The sequence below is a fragment of the Meles meles genome, chromosome 11 (genome assembly GCF_922984935.1).
Source record: "Meles meles chromosome 11, mMelMel3.1 paternal haplotype, whole genome shotgun sequence".
NCBI lineage: Eukaryota > Metazoa > Chordata > Mammalia > Carnivora > Mustelidae > Meles > Meles meles.
This window is the reverse complement of record NC_060076.1, coordinates 51165314-51188006: the sequence shown is the minus strand read 5'-3', so window position 1 is coordinate 51188006 and position 22693 is coordinate 51165314. Positions and strand designations below refer to the sequence as shown.

The 22693-nt window shown below is 38.2% G+C and overlaps 1 protein-coding gene across 2 annotated transcripts in view; it reads left to right on the top strand.

Annotated features, from left to right (window-relative positions):
- The window catches only part of ADAMTSL1 (ADAMTS like 1), a 935024-nt gene that overhangs the window by 670818 nt on the left and 241513 nt on the right, over positions 1-22693 (top strand). For both annotated transcript variants that reach the window (XM_046023640.1, XM_046023641.1), the window contains 4 exons: positions 9498-9572; positions 13079-13236; positions 18403-18514; positions 22023-22161. In XM_046023640.1, coding sequence (XP_045879596.1) covers positions 9498-9572; positions 13079-13236; positions 18403-18514; positions 22023-22161 — 484 coding nt within the window. The remainder of the gene's footprint in view (positions 1-9497; positions 9573-13078; positions 13237-18402; positions 18515-22022; positions 22162-22693) is intronic.

Genomic DNA, 22693 nt, shown 5'->3' with positions numbered 1-22693 from the left:
CCACGCAAAAGTCAAAGGAAAGAGAATTCCAGTCATAGAGAGAGGCAAATACAAAGGTCCTTGGTAAACGCAAATCTCAACGTATTTCCTGACGTGCAAAGAAGCTCATGTGACTTAAAGTCAGTTTAAAGAAGCCTATAGGAAATGACGAAGGCAGGATTGGTTGCAAAGTGGGATGAAGAATGGCACAGATATTGTAGGATTTTGTAAGGATTTTGGCTTTTAGTCAGAATGAGATAAGAAGTCATGGGAAGATTTTGAGCAGAGGAATGACTTGATTTATTTCCAGAAGGATAACTCTATGTATTGTGTTGAGATAGTTGGTCTCAGTCAGTTGGTCTCCTGACTAGGAGGCTGTTATGGTGAGCCAGCCCTGGGCGATGATGGCTTGGACTATGGGCAGCGGTGGTGGAGGTGATACGGAGTGATTCTGTACTGCATTTCCGTGAATCTAAGACCTCACCGATTGAATGATGGGCTATTATTTTATGCACCACTATGGAAGAAAGAAAAGCTGCCACTGAAATTAAGAAATCCTGACACAAAGCCTCCTGACGTGATAGTTTTTAAAAGATCTACTTTACACTTAGATTGGATTATTCATACATACAAAAGACCTGAAATAAGTTATTAAATTGGTAAACAAACTGAAATAAAACTTTTTCTCAAGATCTATAAAGAACGTCTCAAACTCAACACCCAAAAACAGATTATCATGTCAAAAAATGGTCAGAAGGCATGAACAGACACTTCTCCAAAGAAGACATGCAAATGGCTAACAGACACATGAAAAAATGTTCATCATCATTAGCCATCAGGGACATTCAAATCAAAACCACATTGAGATACCAAACTGTAATTTCTTTTTAATCATTTTGGGGCTCAATTTCCACTTGTCGTGGGGATACCTGTAATACAGAATTTTAAAAAGAATTCACAAAAGAAATAAAATACATTGGTACTGGACTCTTTTTTTTTTTAACAGTTGTATTGAGGTATAGATGACATACAATAGACTGGATTTTTAAATTTGTGAATTTTTACATATGCATACACCTGTGAAACCAAACATACCCCTCATCCCAAAAGTTTTGTTGTGCCCTTTGTAATCCTTCCCTTCTGCTCTGCCAGCCCTGTCCCCTGGCAACCACTGATCTTTTTGTCATTATAGATTTAACTACATTTTCTAGAATTTTACATAAATGGAATTATGCAGTACATACTATAATCCAAATGGCTTCTTTCATTCACCATAATTATTTTAAGATTCATTAATGTAGCATGTATCAGTAGTTTATTTTATTTTATTGCTGTATAGAAATTCCAGTGTATGACGTACCACAATTTGTTTATTCATGCACTTGCTGACAGACATTTGGGTTGTTTTCACTTGGGAGGTCTTATAAATAAAGCTGCTATGAATGTTCATGTACATATTTTTGTATGGACATATGCTTTTCATACTTCTTAGGTAAATTCCTGGGAGTTGAACATCTAGATCATATGGTAGATACATATTTGACATTTTAAGAAACTGCTAGACTTTTTTCAAGAGTAGTTTACTATTTTGCATTTCTACCAGCAATGTGTAAGAGTCTCACTTGTTCCACATTCTTTCCATCACTTGATATCATCAGTATTTTTTTCTTTTAACCATATTAATTGGTACATAGTCATATGTCATCATTGCTTTAATTTGCATTTTCCTGATGACTAAGGATGTTGAATATCTTTTCATATTGTATTAGTCTCCCATTGCTGCTGTATCAAATTGCCACAAACTTAGTGTCTCAAAGCAACACATTATTTTATGTTTCTGGAGGGTCAGAACTCTGAAATGAGTCTTGCTAAGATGAATTCAGTGTTAAGCAGGACTGGAAGTTCTAGGAGCTAATTGATTTTCTTTGATTTGGCCTTTCTAGCTTCTGTTAGGTTATCTATGTTCCTTGGCATCTTTGGAGTCTGCAGTGTAAAATCTTTAGATCCTCTTCTACCTCTTCCAGTTTAAAGAATCCTCGTTATTATGTTGGTCCCCCCCAGGTCATCCAAGATAATCTCTTTAAAATCAGCTGATTACCCGTCTTATTTCATCAGCAATTATAATTCTTCCTTAACATAATACAGTCACAGGCTCTGGGGATTAGGACATGGTCATCTTTAGTGGAGCAAGGGAGTAAAATTATACTGCCCACCATGAAAGTGCTTATTTCTTCTTTGGGGTAGTGTCGGTTCATGTCCTTTGCCCAGTTTTTATATGTGTTCGATTTCCTACCATTCAATTTTGAGAATTCTCAATGCATTCTGGGTACATGTTCTTTGTCAGATGTGTGATTTGAAAATATTTTCTCTCCATAGGTACCTTTTTGTTCCCCAAAACTGACTTCATATTAGCTTTCATAGAGCAAAAACTTCTGATTTTGATGAAGACCAGTCATCAGTTTTTTCTTGCTAGGACTGTGCCTTTAACATTGTACGTAAGAATTTGCCTAATCCCAGGTCACAGATTTTCTCCTATATTTTCTTTTAAAATTGTTACAGTTTTATATTTAAGCTTTTATATCAATGACGAATTTTCAGTTGATTTTTGTGTAAGGTATATCTCAGTATTATAAGATATATCCAGGTTAATTTTTTTGTCGGAGAGGTATAATGATGTCCAACTCTTCCAGGCTCATTTGTTGGAAAGATGTCCTTTTCTCTCTTAAATTGCCTTTAAAACTTTGTCAAAAGTCCATTGGCCATTTCTGCATGGGTCTTTTCTTGGACTCTCTCGTCTGATCTTTGTGTCAGTCCTTCACCAATACAACATTGTCTTGGTCACTATAGCTTTAAGGGAAGTCTTAAAATAAAATAGTTTGATGCCTCCAATGCTATGCTTCTTCTCAAACTCATTTGGCTATTCTATATTAATTTCTTTGCCCTTCCATATAAATTTTTCAATCTGCTTGTCCGTATTAATAAAAAATATTGCTGAAATTTTGATTTGCAATTTTATTAATTCTATAGATTGATACATGGGGAATTGACATCTTTACTATGTTAAGTCACTTAACCTATGAGCACTTCATGGCTATCCATTTCTTTAGGTCTTATCTCATTCCTTTCATAGGCCTTTATTGGTTTTCAGAGTGCATATCCTTTTACTTTCGTTAAACTTGTACCCTTATTTCTTGTCCTATTGCACTGACATTTTATTTTTTATTTCAATATCCAATTCTATATTGCTAGTTTATTTTTAAGTGTTGGCTGCATATTTTGCAAACTTGCTAACTCAGTTATTTGTTCTGAGAGTTTGGGGATTTTCTACATAAACTATCATCTTGTTTTACAAATAAGGGTGGCTTTACTTCTTCCTTTTCAAATTGTAAACCACTTATTTATTTTTATGACCTCATTCACTAGCAAGCATGTCTAATATGATATTGATTAGAAGAGGCAAAAAAAAAAAGAAAAAGAATAGACGAGGCGATTGTGGATATCCTTATCTCATTTCTAGTCTTAAGAGGGAAAGCATTCAGTTTCTCACCATTGAGTATGAAGTTAGCTGTAGGATTTTTTGAAGATGCCTTTATCACATTAAGGAAGTTCTTTTTTATTCCTAATGTGCTGAGAGTTATTATAATGAATGAATCTTGAATTTTGTCATGCTTTTTCTGCTTCAAATGATTGTGTTCATATGGCTTTTCTTCCTTAGACTTTTATTGTGATGGTTAACATTAATTGCTTTTCAAATAAAGAATCAGCCTTGCTTTCCTGGGATAAACTCTGCTTGGTCATAACATATTATTCCTTATATAGATTACTGGATTTGAATTGCCAGTGGTTTTTTTGAGGGTTTTTTTATATCTATGTTCATGAGAGATAGTTGTCTGTAGGATCCTTTTTTAAATTTTTTTTAATAAACATATAATGTATTATTTGTTTCAGGGGTACAGGCCTGTGATTCATCAGTCTTACACAATTCACAGCACTCACCATAGCACATAGCCTCCCCAGTGTCCACCCACCAGCCATCCCATTCCTCTCACCTCCCTTCCCTCCAGCAACCCTCAGTTTTTTTTCCTGAGATTAAGTCTCATGGTTTGTCTCCCTCTCTGGTTTCATCTTGTTTCATTTTTCCCTCCTTATGATCCTCTGTCTTGTTTCTCAAATTCCTCATATCATTGAGATCATATGGTAATTGTCTTTCTCTGATTGACTTATTATGCTTAGCATAATACCCTCTAGTTCCATCCATGTCATTGCAAATGGCAAGATTTTGTGGGTTTTGATGGATGCATAGTATTTCATTTTATACACACACACACACACACACACACACACACACACACACACACCCCACATCTTCTTTATCCATTTATCTGTTGATGGACATCTAGGCTCTTTCATTTGTTTGCCTATTGTGGGCATTGCTGCTATAAACCGTTGGGTGCATGTGCCCCTTCAGATCACTACATTGGTATCTTTAGGGTAAATACCCAGTAGTGCAATTGCTGGGTCATAGGGTAGCTCTATTTTCAACTTTTTGAGGAACTTCCATGCGTTTTCCAGTGTGGTTTTACCAGCTTTCATTCCCAACAGTTGAGGAGGGTTCCCCTTTCTCTACATGTAGGATCCTTTTCTTATACCTTCTTTGCCTAGTTTTTGGTAGCAGTGTAATGCTGACTCATACAATGATTTGGGAAGTGATTTCTCTGTTTTTTGGAAAAGACTGTATACAAATGATGTTATTTCTTCTTCGAATGCTTGGTAGCATTCACCATTGAACATTCTCTGGGCCTGAAGATTTTTGTATGTATGTACTTAAGTTTTTGAACATATGGAATAAAGTTATACCATATAACCTTCATCTTCTTGGATTCTCAACTTTGTCTCAGCTCGAGGAATCCTCCAGGCTTGGGGTTCCTACCTCCTGAGATGCAGCCAGGAAAATCTTTCGAAGCAGGAAGCTGGGTCAGTGTTAACACTTACCTACCTTGTTTCCTGATTCTCACGGATTGCTACCCTTCTTTGCCTGATGTCCAGCATCTTGAAAACCATGGTTTTATATAATTTTCTGACTTTTGGTTGTTTCCAGGCAGAAAACTAAGTCTGGGTGCTATTAATCCATCTTATCAGGAAAGAGAAGTCTTGATGCTGGGCTCTTAACTCAGGTTTACAACTGCGTAACTGGCTTTTGACTCTGACTTTGGCAGCATTATTAAGCACTTCTGATTCCTCATCTCCCACAACTGTTTAGTTCCAATAAGGGTGTCCCCCTGTTATCCTAGAATCTTCTTCCAAGCTGCTGACACCCATTTTGCAAGTTTGATACTGACCGCTTTGGTGTTAGCAACTTAGTTAACTGGGTTAACAACTTCGGTGTTAGCAACTGTGCAGGCAAAGAGAACTGTGGCAGGATTACTGCCTCAGTGAGAAAGAATATAAGTCACCATTGATTGTGGGCTAATTTCTGATTTCACATATATTAGAATGTGAGAGATCGTTTGTCTTAAAGTCTGTGAAATGTGGTATTTTGACTCTTATGACAATAGGATTTTCTAACTGATTAGATATAAATATGAAGTCAAGATTGGCTCCAAAGTTTTTGGCATGGACGGCTGTAAGGATGAAGTTCCCAACCACTGAGGAAGATCAATCTTGTTTCGCCTGTTGGGTATGAGTCCTCCATTGTGTAATGACCCAGAACCTTGGTGGGGAGAAGTTGAAGGGCTCAAATGCTCAGCTTCACCTTATTTCATTGGATGCATTGTAAGGTAATAAAGATAGCATGAAGATAAAAAAACATACTACGAAAACCTCCTCAGATTGGTGACTGTATGTACTGCTATTTTTATACATAGCCAACCACATTAATGATGACACTTTGGCCTAAAAAAATTACCAGTCTCATAGACTCAGAGGGAAGACTCTTTAAAAACATACACATCAACAGGTCTAACAATAAGGCAAGCTCAGATATCAGAATAGGAAATCCTGTCTCTTCAGAAATTATCATTATGACCTTTTTGTGTTACGGCAATGAATGACACAAAAAAGTCTACATATGATGAGATTGAAAAACAAATAAAAATATTCAGTAGAAAGCTGTGGAATATACATATAGCTGTAGATTCTTTGAGGAAATATTTTAGGTAGAATCTTTACAATTTTCTTGAGAAAAGACATTTACAACCGGTATTTGTGAAATGACAGCATTTATGATTCTCATGGAAAGCTTGTCGATTTAATTGAGAAAGATGTTATTTGATCTCTGAAGCAGGTCTTCCAGAATTGTTGATTAAGAACCTAGAAATAGTCCTGACGACTGGCATGATGTCCTGTCGCACAGCCGGAATAGATTAGGCCAGATGCTCTTGGTCATAGAGCGGTGTGTCTTTGTGGAAAAGGGCACCCTCAGGAATGTGAGGTCCAATGAAAGAGGGTGTACCCTTCTGCCCCACCAACCGAACCTATTGAATTAATCACTAAAGAAAGGGGTAATAAAGCCAGACTACTCACATATTCTCCAATGTCTCTTCAACACCATTCTGTGCTCACTACTGTGATAGATGCCAGGTAGAAGAATCCCTCAGCCCATCCCTCATTATTGAGAATTTATCCCCAGTAAGACAATTATTAATACATATCCAACTAAAGAGTGGCTTTTTATCAATGTGAGAATATAATATCGATTTTTTCCTATCTTTCTGTCAAATTAAGATCACCACTTCTTAAATTACATTTTGAGATGTATCAGTGTTAACAGTGTTAATAAAAATACTCTGGGTAAACTCTTTGGGGATACTCTGGGTTACATAGAATGAAATGAAGTTCTTGGGTTCAGGGTTTCTTTTTTTTTTTTTAAGATTTTTTTTTTTTTTTATTTGAGAGAAAGAGAGAGAGCATGAGAGGAGAGAGGTCAGTGAAAGAAGCAGACTCCCCAATGAGCTGGGAGCCCGACGTGGGATTCGATCCCAGGAGTCCAGGGTCATGACCCGAGCTAAAGGCAGTCACCCAACCAACTGAGCCACCCAGGCGCCCTCAGTTCAGGGCTTCTAAGAAACCAATGTGCTTTATGGATTTCCATGAGCAGGGCATAGCATGTGGTATTTTCCCTTGTTTTTTATCTTGAGTCCCTTTTTCTTGGACCATTTTGTGGGGCTGCTGCTTGGCTGGCCTTTTTTATCACTGAATCTCTGGTACCTAGGAGGGAGCCTGACACTAGGAGACACTCGAAAAATATTTGTGGAATAAAGGCATGAACTTGCTGATTGCCTGATGAGCTGTCTCTTGTCCATCAGCCTTTTACAGCCTTTTACAGAACCACAAAAGAACAGACCATGACTTCCTGTGCCTTGTGCCAGACTCTTCAAGTCTGCACCAGCTTGCGATGCTCCCTGTTTCACTGTTTCACTGTTTCACTGTGACTTAGGCAGGTGCAGGGGCATCAAGAGACGTTCCATTCTAGCCCCGTCTCCTGTCTCCATCCTAGCCTCTTCCCCCAACACCCTTCTGGGTTTCTCCCCATCTTCCCTGGGGAGCATACAAAGTTAACGCATCAGCCAGAAGTTAGGGTTAATGCCCCAGTAAGTGGAATGCGAGTGGCTTCTCACCAGAACAAGAGGGAGGCCGCCTGAGTTGTGTGTGGGTCAGAAGCCTGCCGCTGAGCCTTGCAGAGCCAAACAGAAAGCTTCCCTTTTACTTGCACTTTATTTGACCTGTGGATAAACAAAGACTTTCTATTTCCAGAAATCCCATTGTTTTAACTGCTTTGAGTTTCTTTTGTAAACTTAAAAATCCATGTCTTTATGCAAGACATTTAAAGCCCTATGGGCCCAGTCTGAACACTTTTTGTTCCTTTTCTATATTCTCCTTACATGTTTTGTGCTTACAGCCACAAAGTCTTGGCTCTCTGAGATTCAGCCTTTTCTTCAACAATGTATGACATTAAAACCGCGAGAAGGTTGTAGTGTGAGTGGAATATTCAACATTGGAGAGAACTTGGTAAATGTAACCTCTTTAGGGAAAGAATTGAGAGCATATGATTTTTCTTTCTCATTCAACTGGCTATGTTGGAGGGTTTAAAATCATTGTAAAAATAAACAGTCTTTCAGTTCCTGTCCTTAAGGAGATTTGGAAGAAAAGGAGGAAAGTAATATTTACAAAATGCCTCCTGTGTTCCAGGCTATACATCTATATATTGATATCAATATCTGTATCTTTTTACAACAATATTGTGAGGCAAGTGTGGTTTTCCCTGTCTTACAAATGAGGAAACTAAAGATCAGAGAAGTTAGGGAACTTCTGAGATTCATTTGTAGAAATCAGATTCTCCTAAAGAAGGATAATGGTAAGTCTCAGAACATTGGGTTATCTTTTAGGATTACTCTTATGAAAACTAAATTTTTCCAATGAGAGCATGATAATGTATAATATCAGAAAAATATGCGGGAAATGAAGAATCCCACAGAGCTTCTGAATATGCTGGTGAATTTAAAGTGCCTGCTTTTTTCCTTTTCTTCTGGAATGCCCTCCTCTGTTTTGACCATGGGCCTCTGCCGATACTTCTCAGAGGCCCTATTTCATCATCATGAAATGGAGATTGTAGCATCCTCTTTGCCTGTGTCACAAGCTTTGGGTGAAGGAGTAAATGCTGAATTTAGAAAGTGAAACTCTTAGTGGCAGATAAATGAGAGGTATTGTCACAGATGCCACAAGTGAGAATGCCTGGGATGTGTTTGAATATAGAATATGCCTCTAATTTAAAAAAAAAAAAAAAAAAAAGTAGGTTCTGCTTCCAGTGAATTGAATCTCAATTTGCAAGTAGAGTGAAAGTAATCCATTTCTAAATCTGGCTGTGATTCAGCCCCCCCGCCCCCCCCGCAAAAAAGTTGTTTTTTTTTATTTTCAAGCAGAAAATAATAATTTTCAAGCAGAGAGGGTAGGTGAGGGGAAAGGTTCATAACCATTCCTGTGACACTTACTATATATAATATTACATAGGGTGAAGGATTTTAAAGAACTGGGAGGCATGATTTCTGCCCTTAAGAGATTTAACAAATACAAAGATGATTTCTCCTGTTCTTATTTTTCCAAATAATCCAAGATAGTTACTTTGCTAGAAAGAAATTCGGATCTTGATATAATACAGTCATCCTTTGACTATTCAAATTTATTTTCATTTTCAGAATCTGGACAAGTTTAGTAATGTAAAACCAGGTTTTAAAATCAGAAATGGAAACTTGCAAATTCAATTCTCAATATATCAAAATTTATATGTATGTATTTTAAAAGGTCAGGTCCTCCATAACATAACTAGTGACGAGCTTCATTGGCATGTTTTATTTTGAGGGAAATGGAAATTTTGATTCCCAAATACTGGAGTTCCTATTTCAAACACTTAAAAGATGATTGTCCTTTGGGGGAGTGCATAAGTCAGTACATTTATATAGCAGCTAATTGATAATTTTGTATCAAATTATGTGCCTTTAAGATACCCCTTTGTTTCTTTCTAGTGGATGATACTGTGGTTGCTGTTCCTTATGGAAGCAGGCATGTTCGCCTCGTCTTAAAAGGACCTGATCACTTGTGTAAGTAAGCTCAGTTGTTTTCTTTTGGGTATTGGGAATTTTAGTCACTATTATTTTTTGTTCCCAGAAGAGATTAAAATACAGAAGTGCAAATCCTTCCACTCTATCATAATATGATATTTTGAGCGCTTCTGTTTATCTTTTGGCTGCTTGATGAGATAGCAGAAACCTCAGGGTAATTATCTCTAACCACACTCATCCTGAAAAATACAAAATAGATGCTCCCAATAGGTTTTTCATGAGTCAAGCACATGTTTAGCTTTTGTGAATACTATTTCTCGTTCTCTCTCTTCTTCCTCTCCAATCAATCTCAGTCTTTCTCTTGCCTTGCCTCTCCTTTTTTTTTCCCTTCTTCCTTCCAACCTTCCCTTCCTCACCTTCATTCTCTCTTCCTATTCTCATGTTCTATTATTTTATCAATTCAGGGGACATAGAAGCACCAGACAGCCTTAACTGGACCTTTACAGAAAGCCATAGTGGTGTGATTAAACATTCCATGTATTAAAGACAATACAAAGCCCTCATATACTGAAGATAGCTATTGGGATTGAGGATTGATAGGTAGTCACAACCCTAAAGGTCAAATGGTAGCATGGCCCCACCAGAATTTAGAAAGAATTGATATCTTCACTCATGCCCAGACAATAGTACACAGCCACATCTTTTCTTTTTTTATTATTAGCATTTACTATTGTTTAGAGGTAGACCTGTAAATTACGATCAGACAATTAGAGGCCACAAACCAGGGAAGGGGTATAAGAGGATACATTGTATTTTCTACAAAATTCAGTTCCGCTGAAAGGCTTGACTTCAGCTGGTCCCTTGAGCATTTCTGATCTCCGCAGTGACTGTTCCTGGATTCCTAAAGAGCCATCTATCATCTTCTGTAATTTCTCCCCTCCCACACACATGCCTAGGAAACCAATTTAGGTAGCGAGCATTATCTTTTGGCAATTGGATTATAAATGAAATCATTCCAGAAAGACAAACAAGAGGAAGATAAATTGGAGCCTGTGAAAGTTCAGATAGCCTACTATAGTCTTTCTAAAAATAAAAATAAATACATTTCATGGGAGGGGCGGGATTTGAGGGGTCACGTGAAGGGAAGGAATAAGGTACAGTTCAGGCAAAGCCAGAAGAAACTGATATGTCACCTTATATGGGTCCAGGCTCTTTTCTAACCCTGAACAACCCCCTCCCCCCAAATATAATGTTCACATGTCAAGGGATGATACATGTGTGTCCACTATCACCGTTCAAATGATTTGCTTCCCCCCTGGAGGATTGGACAGAGGTAACTGCTCATGTAACAACCCCACTCGAAAACAGTATTTTTCTGAGCAGTGACCCGCCTGCTCAGAATAAAACTTCCAGGCAAAGATCATCACCAAGTAGGGGACTGACTCCTCCATGAAGAAGAAAGACTCCCAAAGAATAGATTGAAGTGGAAATTCATTTTTATAAATGTATGAACCTCCCAGTTTTCCTAATTATGTGATCACTAAGAAGCTAAAGACTGAGCCTCATTTGCTCTAATTGTCCCAAGAACTCAATAGGTGAAGTGGCGGATGATATTTGTAAATGATGGAAAACAAAATGGAATTTTTTCCCCCTAACGGACGTCCTGTTGACAACATACATGGAACTCAAGAAGGACTTTTGGTCTTGTGTATCTGGAATATAATATAAAATATAATGTAAAATGAGTATGTGAATAAATGACACCCTATTTCTCTTGCAACCCTTTGCACTTAACTCTCAGAAGCTGGTCTAATATGGGACTAACCTGAAATATTTGGGGCCAAACCAGAAAAAGACTAGGCAGGCAGTCTGGTCCAGCCCCAGCTTATTTTCAACCAGAAGCACCTTGGGAAGTACAGCTGGGAGATCTGGTGATAAAACTGAATCATTTGCTCAGATCAGACTTAGACCTCCAGGATTTTTCCAAAACTAAGTTGATGTATGTCTTGGAGCTATATCTACAAATGAGTACACATTCACATAAGGTGGCTTGAAGAATGAAGGCTAGAGGAAGGAGATCCTATGATGTTGGCTTTGTTCTGACGACAACAGCTGTGGTTTCCCCTCCTGTTCCCCCTTGGTGTTCCTCCTGTTCTTCTGTGAGGACCTCTCTTCTCTAGGTCAGGGGGATGGAGCCTGACCTACTCCAGAAAAAGGGCTACACAGAATTCATTTGAGGGTCGTGGGCATTTCATTGGACACCAACATTCTTTATCTGTTGGTATTCCAGCTTGAAATAGACAACACTTGGAATAATTTAGTACCTCCAGAGGTCCTAAAACTATCCTAGATCCCTAATCTGTAAGACATAGAAGAAGGGAGTCATTCTTGTTGAATGTGGGGTAGGAGACCCAGAGACTCACCTGGCACTATATCCTTCTGCCAAAGCTAAGGATTCTTTTTCTTTTTAAAGAGTTTATTTATTTATAAATAAATAAATAGACAGAGATCACAAGTTGGCAGAGAGGCAGGCAGAGGCAGGGGGCAGGGGGAAGCAAGCTCCCTGCTGAGCAGAGAGCCTGATGTGAGGCTCGATCCCAGGACCCTGAGATCATAACCTGAGCTGAAGGCAGAGGCTTTAACCCACTGAGCCACCCAGGCACCCCCAAAGCTACGGATTCTTATGCAAGTTGAGAAACCATTAGACTTAGTCTGTCCCTCTTCATACAGTGGTCAGTTGTTTTAAATCATTTCTCAATCACATGAGCATTTAACCTGCTCTGAAATACACAGTGTCATTACCACCATCCCCAGCTTGCTCACATTTCCTCCAACAAGAGACGTTTCATCACCTTTATCATTGGTCAAATTCAGATTGGAATGCTCCGGGAATCAAGACGTTCTTTTTCTCTTTGGCAGTTAACAAAATATCATATATGCACATAATATTATATTAGGTACCCAGCAAGACTTTAAAAAGAGAGTGAACTAAAAAGAATGCTGACTTCTTTGTCCTCATTACTATCATTTCTTCATGGCGAGCCACAGCACACACGCGGTAAGAGAACAGATAGTACAAATACACACAAGGTAATACATGGCTATTAAGTCACACAGGTGCTGAGAGGAACTCTGCGAAGCACCCTGAATCTCACGGATCAAAAGAAAACTAGAGGGTATTCTAAACAGAGACCCATAGAGACCGAAATCAGTAAGATATGTATAGCCGTGGTTTAGTTAAGGAATAGGATGGTGGAAATGTGGGCTACCCTAAGGTGATCATCGGGTAGTCAAAGATTTCTGGACTGGGAGCCTTGAACACTTGGCTAATGAGTTTTAAAATAATTTCACTTGCAACATAAACTCCTCTGTAATCGAGGCACCCATAAATTTTGGTTCTATCCCAATTTCAATGGCATCAGCCATATAAAGGATGGTACTTCTCCCTTACATAGCTGTAGACTGTTTTATGAAATGTGCTTGCATGTGGTCTGGGGCAGCCCTGGGAACATCTTTCTCCCCTTTACATGTGTTTGAACTTGTAGATCTGGAAACCAAAACCCTGCAGGGGGCTAAAGGTGAAAACAGTCTCAGCTCGACAGGCACCTTTCTTGTGGACAATTCTAGTGTCGACTTCCAGAAATTTCCAGACAAAGAGATACTGAGAATGACTGGACCACTCACCGCAGATTTCATTGTCAAGGTAAACGTCGCTAGCTACCTTATTTTCAAGACATATCCAAAGCGTTACTTAGAGTCTCCTGAACAGAGAGAGAGATTTGGAGTTTGGGTATAGATTTAGAAATTCTATTATCTGGAATAAGTTTAATTCATGAGTATAAAGTATATCCTGGATTTTTCAAGAGCAGATGATATTTTTAAGGTCCTAAGAAAATTCTTGTGTGTTTATATACATATACAATTTAATAAAAACAAAGACCAGCACATCATTAGTTGGAGGATAGAAACTGTTTTGGAAACAAGTTAGGGTAGAGTCATTGACTCACATAAGGTGTTCTCAGTCAAAGAGAAGGACAGACTAATGACCCATAGACTTGGTCCTATGTCCCATTACAAGTTCTGTTTTCTCTGTTTCCTCCTATCAGAGTTTCCCTACTCTTCAAGGTAATATAAAACACATTGCTGGAAGCAACATATCCATTCTGTAGGTGAAATGTACATACTAGAAGAATGTTTGGGAATCACAATAAAATAAAACATATTTTTTTCCTTCAGTGGGTCAGGAGGACCTGAAGGATTTCAGCTGTAAAGCTGTAAAACTTGTAATGTGTCCAGGACTCCATAAATTTTTCATCATGGGACCTAGAGCCAGAGGACATTTGATTTAAGCTAAGACTCAATGACCCTGTGGCAGCTGGAAGTAAGAACGCACATAGGAAAATGGGATAGACAGTGAGGTTGGATGGAAGAAGGGTTCCAGAGCACTGTTCTCTGTCTCTGTCTGTCTGTCTGTCGGTCCAGGTGCCAGCCACACTCATGTGGACAAGAAGCTGCAAAACCAGCAGAGATAGTTCACAGGAGAAATGATGATGTGGGTGGTTAAATCACTTCATTTCAGTGTACAAATACAGTGTACAAATACAGTAGTGAGAGATGTCTTTATTTTTTGCAACCCTTAGAGTGCTGCTGGATAAACCATTTGTATTCCTTTCCCTAGTAATCCTGCAAGAGTTAATACACATACTGAGAATAGAGAATTGGATTCAAGTACTATTGTTCACATATCAGTAGTTGACAGTGTTGCTGATGCATTTTATACATCTAGCTGCCTTCTACTTAGCACCACTTGGATATCCCATAGGCACAACCAGCGCAACGTGTCCAAAACTGGACCTGTCTAGCCCCAGAAACCTACTTAATCTTCTTTATTTCCTATCTTGCAGAATTAATGGGCTATTCACCCAGCCACATCAGAAAACTTTGATTCACACTGATTTCCCCTTCTCCTATATACCCCCAGTTAGACATTAAATTTTGTGCATTCTACCTCCATACCATCTGAAGACGATTCTTCCTTGTCCTTCTTTGCCACCACAGTCTTAGGTTAGGCCTTTGTATTTCTTCCTGAACATGCATGTGCCTCCTTCTAAAGCTGCAGCCCCAATGAGAGAAAAGGACTTTCTCAGCCAGGACAGGGTCTTTTTCAGTCATGGTCCACCCTTCACTAGAACTTTCAACTTAGCTCTCCTTGTGAAAGCAGTTAAGGTACCCATTCCGTTGGTCCCCATTCTAGAAATTACAGAAGAACACCCTAGAGAAAAGCAGAATGATGAGTACCTAAGTCACCATAATAGTAGGAAAATTGTGATTTGCATTTGCATCAATTAGAGCATTAGACACAGATAATGCGTTCACACATCTTTCTGAACAGCATGAAACAACACCCTGGGCATCATTCAGCAGCCAAGGAGCATGAGGGGATGCCTGACTCCCAACCCCCTGCTGGCTTGTCTGAGGCAGAGGTTTCTACAACACTAGGGAGAGCAAAGAACATAGTAGGGGAACAGCCAAGGTTCACAAGTTACCCTTTTCCCAACTGAGAGGGAAAACGTATGGCATTTCATAATGCATCAACTGGGAGATCCTTTGTGTACTTGATGATGTTTTTCATGCATTTGAAATGTCTTCTTGATTCCTTCGATTTTATGTGGACCTAATGTTCATCCGTTACCCACTCACACACTTGTCCTGTCCTGTGACTCTTTTATGACAGTGATATCAGTTGCTATGCAAGGTGACCAGTTTTTGTCTTCTCTTTTTCCTTTCAGTGTGAGAAGTCCTTCTATTAAATTAGAAACACTGGATCATTGTAACTATAGGAAGAAAAGATTGTTTCAGAACATTCTTTTCCTTTATTAACTAAGGAGGCCCAAATTACATATGCCAGATGTGTTTAGCTCCCTAAAACTAAATTCTAATGTGTCAAACTGAAGCTTTCAACATCCCGGAACAACAAGAACCTGATGTCTGAGGATTTAGGGTGTATAAATCTCCAGAGCTAATGATAACAAAGGTCCCAGAATTAATAAGACCAGAAACAAGGAACATGGCACCTCATCTCTGTGAGCAGCAATTAGGCCATCAGAGTTAGTCATCAGTTTAGCCTCTTTATTTTAAACATATTTTTCCTCCTTTCAAATGAAAAATTAAGAGGAAACTGAAAAGAGCAGTACAAGGCCACCACTAAGAATAAATACCTGTGTCTCCACAGCACTAATGCTAACTAACAGAATTGCTTGGTACCATGAAAAGAATGGCAGCTTTCAAGCCAAGGCAGACCTGAATTCAAATCCCAGCTCTCCTCTTCCCTAGCTGTGTGGCTTGGAGCAAGTCACTCAATCTCCCTGAGACTCATCTCTCTCGTTATAACGCAAATGTTGAAAGATAATAAAGAGTAGTTCTAAGATTTGATTTAATACAAATAAAATGTACTCTGCATACAGTAGGAACATAATAAGTGCTGATTGCTGTGGTAGTTGTGTAGTTGTTGGTTATAATTAAGAAAGGGTGCTTATAGAGAAGAGAGAACCAGGAATATTATCACTGTAGAACCAAGTAAGATTATGTGGTCACAGATTGGATACATCATGACTATTTTTATCTATTTGAAAAAACAATACCCCTGTTCATTTCCAATCTCTTCAAATTTAGGTATATTGTCTCTGCATTCATGGTCGTGTACTTCAGATTCATTGGACTCATTAGGAACTATAGTCTCCCTAAACTCCTGGTTTTATTTCCTTCAACATAGCATTAACTAACACTCCCTCTTAACACTAGACCTTCTTGACATGCATTCCTTACTCTCAGGGCACAAGGTACTTTTACTGGTAACTTCCAGGAAGCTGAAAATTTGACATGTTCCATCTTTTTCATCTTTAACCGAATCAAAAACTGAGCCCAGACACTGTGTAGGTATTCTAGAACAAGGTTTCTCCAAGGATTTTGATGTTATATCCTTCCCATTTTTGTTTTTTCCTCCACTTTTCTAGGACTTAGTTTAATTTCAAGCATCCCAAAAGGGATCTCTGCAAAACAATCCATCTCTCTAAGCCTAAATAAATCTTCTGGTCTTTTTTGGTGTTCAAATGAGAGTCCTCTTCTAATACCTTTCCAGCATGGAAACCACACATCCCAAGAGAGCTATAGGCTTTTGTGAGCTTAAAAAAAGAGAGAGAGAGAAAGTTTCCAAAGAATGTGATTAATACTACATCTCTGAGCAAGCAATTAGGTATCCTGTATCTGACACATAGAATTGAAAAATATTAATCTGTAGGCTTTGCTCTCCTTTTGTGAAAGATACCATATTGCTTCAGCTGTTTTTGCTTTAAAGTAAGTGATTGCATCACTGTTTATTCTAATTAAGAAAGACCTCGATGTTCCATGGGTCAGAATGCCAGCATAATTATGAGATATTCTATAGTTCTCTCTCTCTTCTTTCTCCTTTTCCAGCTCTTGCATATTATCTGACAAATATTTCCAACATTTTTATCCAAAGTCCAAAAACTGGTCTAGGGTTTAACACTTACTCCCTGTGTTCCAGTGTTCCTCGATGTATAATCCAGTTCTTAATCCAGTTGTTCAACTCAGTAGCAGAGAAATAGGCTGTTTTTTTAAAAAACCTGAAGGCCAAATCCATCAGTTTATCCTTGAAACACTTGAAAACACGAACGAAGTTGTAGACCACGTGATTTACTGTTAGACCTCTACTGTCTTGAAGAGGTGGCCTTCTTGGTTGTCCATGGAACTTCTTTAGTCCAAGCCTTTCCAGACTGTCTTAGTGTTATATGGCATGTGATTAGATCTTTGTGAAATCAAGACCCTGCTTCTGTTGGGTATTTTTTCCTTCTCTTTTAGATTATGTTTTCTCAACCTTGTACTTTTAAGAACTATTAAAGAATTATTGCCTCACTTCCCCTCTTTCAAAATGCAACGGGTTTGTAATTTCCATAAGGACATGTTGTATTCAAAGTACTTGCTTTTGTAGTGTAAGTTGGTGTTTTTCAAAGCTTGGTACTTGGACCATCAATATTTCCATTGCTTTTGCCCTGCAAGAGCCCAGGAATTTGCATTTTAGCAAGCTTCCAACTGGTAACTCTGCACATTAAAATGTATGAATCACGAAAGTGCCAGGAAACGCCATGTTTCCGAGTGGGCAGAGCCACTTAATTCTTTAATTCTTTTTTCTTAACTAAAGACAGGATCTTTCTTTTTTTTTTTTGCAGTGTTTGGCATTTATAATTTCCCCAGAACAAATTGTCTACTTTGTAACCTACATTTAAAAATCTACATATATGGGATGCCTGGGTGGCTCAGTCATTTAGGCATCTGTCTTTGACTCAGGTCATGATCCCAGTGTCCTGCATCAGGCTCCTGCTCAGTGGGGAGCCTGCTTCTCCCTCTGCCTGCTTCTCCCCCTGCTCTCTGTCTCTGACAAATGAATTTTAAAAAATCTTTAAAATAAAGAAATAAGTAAAATAAAATAAAAATCCACATACATACATCACATATAAAAATCCACATAATTTTCCTGTTTTACCAGAGAAGCTGGAAACACAGGAAAGAAAGAGAGTGAGTAAGTGGCCTGGATAAAGATCCTACCTGAATCACAAGTAGAGACATTGTGATCCCTTGTTCCATAACAACCCAGCTGAAAAGTGATGGTCATGATGGTGTCCGATTGTTGGGTAAGATCGATGATATTGCTATAGCCACTTCTCTCCCAATGCAGTTCTTCATGCAGCCTAAGACCATCCAGGCCACCATGCATTCTGGTCTAAAGTTGCAAGGGACCAAGAAAATCCCTCCCTGTCATACCGGTTTCTCACTTTGCTTTTATCTCCTGCAGATCCACAACTCGGGGCCCGCTGACAGCACAGTCCAGTTCATCTTCTACCAGCCCATCATCCACCGATGGAGGGAGACAGATTTCTTTCCTTGCTCAGCAACCTGTGGAGGAGGTAATGGTGTCCACTTACCCTTCTCAATGTTGGCTTCTGTGAGGAAGATTTGGCTGTTATGAAAATAGTCACTTCCATATGGAAGAAATTGATGCTGTGATGGGTCTGATTCTTTATACTCAATGGGGCCAAATCCTGAAGTCCTCCTGTAAGGAGGATACCTCCATCTGGATGCCCTATGAACAATTCCTGTTGGCTGAGTTCCATTAGTGGAAACAGCCTTGACTCTATTCTGTTCCTTTGAGAATAAACTCTTCACCTGGTTGAAGGGAACTGACTTATTCAGAAGTCAAATAAAGAGTGTTTGTCAGGCCTACTACTTAGCATGTTATGTCCAAAAACAATCAGAGACTAATTTAATTAAGGAATTAGTTTATTACCAGAAAAAAAGCCCCTGTGCTATAGACTTAGACTCCATTATTATTAAACCCTATCCCATCATCTGTGCCATAAGTGGAATGCACTTGCCTGTTTTATTCATGAAAACACAGCTCTCCTGAAAAGTCACATAATGAATTCTTATCTCTACTCTGTCACATCTGCAACACCGATTGCATTTTGTGTTACTGGAAAAGGTATTTCCCCCTACTTTCTAATCTTGATAATTATAATGGTTAAATAATAATTGCTTCAAAATATTTTATAATTTATTTAGCCGTATCCCTATAGAAGATTTAGTCCATTTAAACTTTCCTATTTTAATGTCATGAATAACTTAATACCTAAGTATTTCGCTCCTTTCAAATTATTTCCTTGGAATAAATTCTCAAGAGTGAGTTTCAGAATTTTTGTGGCTATTGGCATCTACTACAAAAATTCTTTCCAGAATGGTAATAAGCAGCGTATGAGTAGTTGAGTTTCATTGCCAATGGAGCCGGTATTGGTGGATTATAAGAATTGTTTAATTTTGCTGGTTTAATGAGCATAAAATTGTATGTATATTCCTTTAAAAAACAGCACATCAAAAAATTCTGGCTCCACCTTCAAAGAAGCCTGTTAGTTGGACAGTGGTAAATTAAGTAGTTAATCCACAAGGGTATCACTAGATTATTGTGACAAGAGAAAAGGATGGTACCTCAAAATAGAGACAAACTATTACCTATTAAGTTTTTAGACAGTAAGAACTTAAGAAATAATTCATCTTCATCAGCATAATGTGAACACACCCCCAAAAATGAAGTTCTAAGAATAACATTAGGTTTTAGCTTAAAAGCAGTTAGTCAAAAAGACCTTCACGTGGTTCTACTTGGTTGTTAAATAACTATTAATTTGACATTCTAAGCATTTCAACAAAATAGTGTTTCCATTTGTTCTGTCTGTCCAGAAGAGAAAAACGAATTTTATAAGAAGTAAAATGCCAATTACTTGGATGTTTCCTGAGAATATGTTATTTTGATACACCTGTTAATGACTAGCAGAGGAAATAGTTTTGAGGAAAGAAATCCGAACAATTATTTTTCTTCTTTTCTTTTTTAATGCAAGCCATGCTTTGTGAGAAGTAACAATTCAGTAATATGCCCACTATGTCTGCTTCACATAGAGCTGCTGATGGAGTATAATTTCAGTAACGTTGGCAATGCCTTGCTGTATAATAAAGCAACTCCGTTTAGATTCATATATATCCAACCCCTCTCAGCCTTATTTCCCTCACATCTTAGTGAAGAAGGAGAAGCATTCGTGGTCTTCAAATGTTTTGAGCAATCAAATCCTTGCTTCAAAGGAAATCTTACTAGGAAGCCCAGATAAAAGGAGTATTACTCAAAATGAAGATAGAAGCTATGTGGAAATCAGCTTCCCTCCCGCTTCGTGGACCACAGCTTGAAAATGAGTGAAGAAGTGATCTCTGAGTTCCCTTTTATATTTTTGGTTCCACATTCAAGGGGTTGACCATCTTGCTAAGTGTAAAGAAACAACTGCTAATCCAATTACCTTGTGAAATGCTTGAAAACACAATTATCTGGCCATTTTGGTCATTTATTTCATTTTTGCCCTACACCTTCATTTCACACACTCTCAGGTAGACTGACAATAACATCTGTAAGCTGACAAATTATGATTTACTTGTTGCTTATGCCCACATTTTACTACATGATAAATTCTGTCCTTGAGTAGAAATTATTATATGGAAAATTATAAAATTATAAAAATATAAAATGATTCACTTATAAAATTATGTTATAATTTTAATTATAAAATGCTTAGTTTATCATAACATTATCTGCTTTAGAGTATAATATAATTGAAAAATAAAAGTATACTTACTATTTACAAGGTGATTTTTCTCTTTGGTTTTCTTATAAAATAAAAAGCTTAATGGAACATGTGTTCTTACCTATTACTTTCCATGCTTTTCATCTTTACAGTAAAATTGTTAAAAGGTCTTTTTTGGGGTCTTTAATGAACAATTAATTTTTGTGGGTGGTCTGAGAACACAGCCCCAAGCCAAGAAATCTGGTTTATAAGCTTTCTTCTGATTTCCTAAAATCTTTGGCAAGTCTTTAATTATTCTAATTCTGACTTGGTAACACATATCTAGCAATAACAATACTCAACCACCTGCCAGGGAGAATATATATTTTGGAGGTTGATTAGGGTTAGAAAATACAAAAGCCTAAGTTAAAAAAAAAAATTCCCCATGTACTTTTATTTTTCATGCTAAGAATCTCAGTCTTCATCACCGCCTCACCAGAAATGCACAAGATGAGAGAGAGGCAGGTGGGAAAGGTCTCACACATCATGAATACTACTAGGTAGTACTCAGCAATGCTATTTTTTAAAAGAATTCTCCAAACAGTGGAAATGTGTGCACAGAAACTAAAAAATGTCAGCTAGAGACTTAATTGAAGGAGCAATGGCAAAGGATTTCAGGTGAAGAAGAAACTGAACATTAGGGGAGTCCTATTATTGGTGGTGGTGGTGGTGCTCTGGAGGGATTCATCCTACATTTACTCAGCCAAACCCACTCAGGTTGAGTATGGCCAAAGATGATACTCTCAGGTGGCTGGCAAGATCTTGCGTTGAATCCCATTATCCCCCATTCATCCAGGGGAGCGGTGTTAGAGTTTATGCTATTGATTTGGGAGTTTATTCTCCCTGATGCCCCAGATACAATGGAGGCAATTTTGCATCCTTGCAAAACTTAATGCTTGGCAAATAAACACCGATCATCTTTTTTGGATACAGAAATCTCTGTTACACTTTCAAATTATATAAAGCAAATTAATAAGGAAGGATTTACAGCAGAGTCTTACTACCTAGCTCTGCCCTTCTATAATCCAAACCTTAGAGTAAAATTTAATTGTTAAAATTCGAGTGGAAAAATAATATTGGAGGTCTGCAAAAATTAATGAGCCTCCCATTTATCTGTCTTTTGTCCTGGAAATTACTGAACCATTGGGGAAGAATTTCCATTAATGTGAGATGACCAAAAAGCATAAAGAAGTCTATTGCATTATATTTTACCACGGTTGGTGCGTCTTAAACTTGCCTGGATGGTTTGATACTACAGGTTACCAGCTGACATCGGCCGAGTGTTACGATCTTCGGAGCAACCGTGTGGTTGCTGATCAGTACTGCCACTATTACCCGGAGAACGTCAAACCCAAACCCAAACTTCAAGAGTGCAACTTGGATCCTTGCCCAGCCAGGTCAGTCAAATTTACCAGTTTATTTGTCATAAATACAAATCGTGTTTCTGCTAAGCTTCTTAAATCTTTTAATGAAAAATAAGCTTCGCTGTCCAGGGTCCATTCCTAATCATGCATTATTGGTTACCCATGCCCCTCAGTCTTGAAGCTAGATGATGCCCTCTCAGGGTCTACAATTCTCCACTTGGGGAGTTCTCTTAAGCATTATTTTCTCTTCTGATTTATTTTGATTCTGGTACTTCTGTCTCTCCTTAACAAGGTCCAGGCCAGTGTGGTGGCGCGGTGTTCCGAGGAGACTTTCCATTTTAACTCCGTCACTGGAGTTTGACGTGATCAAAGCAGACCATATTCAAGGACCACAGTTGACCTGTTTGAGCCAGGGGTGGTCCATAACTCTAATTTTAACAAATTCAGCCTTTGTTAAGGAGAAAGCAGGAGTTATTGTCAATAGTCAGATTTTTCTTAAAGTTCTTTTAAATTAGGAGCTCTAAAGAGGCACCTGACATTTTCACTGTCAGCTATGGCTTTTTGG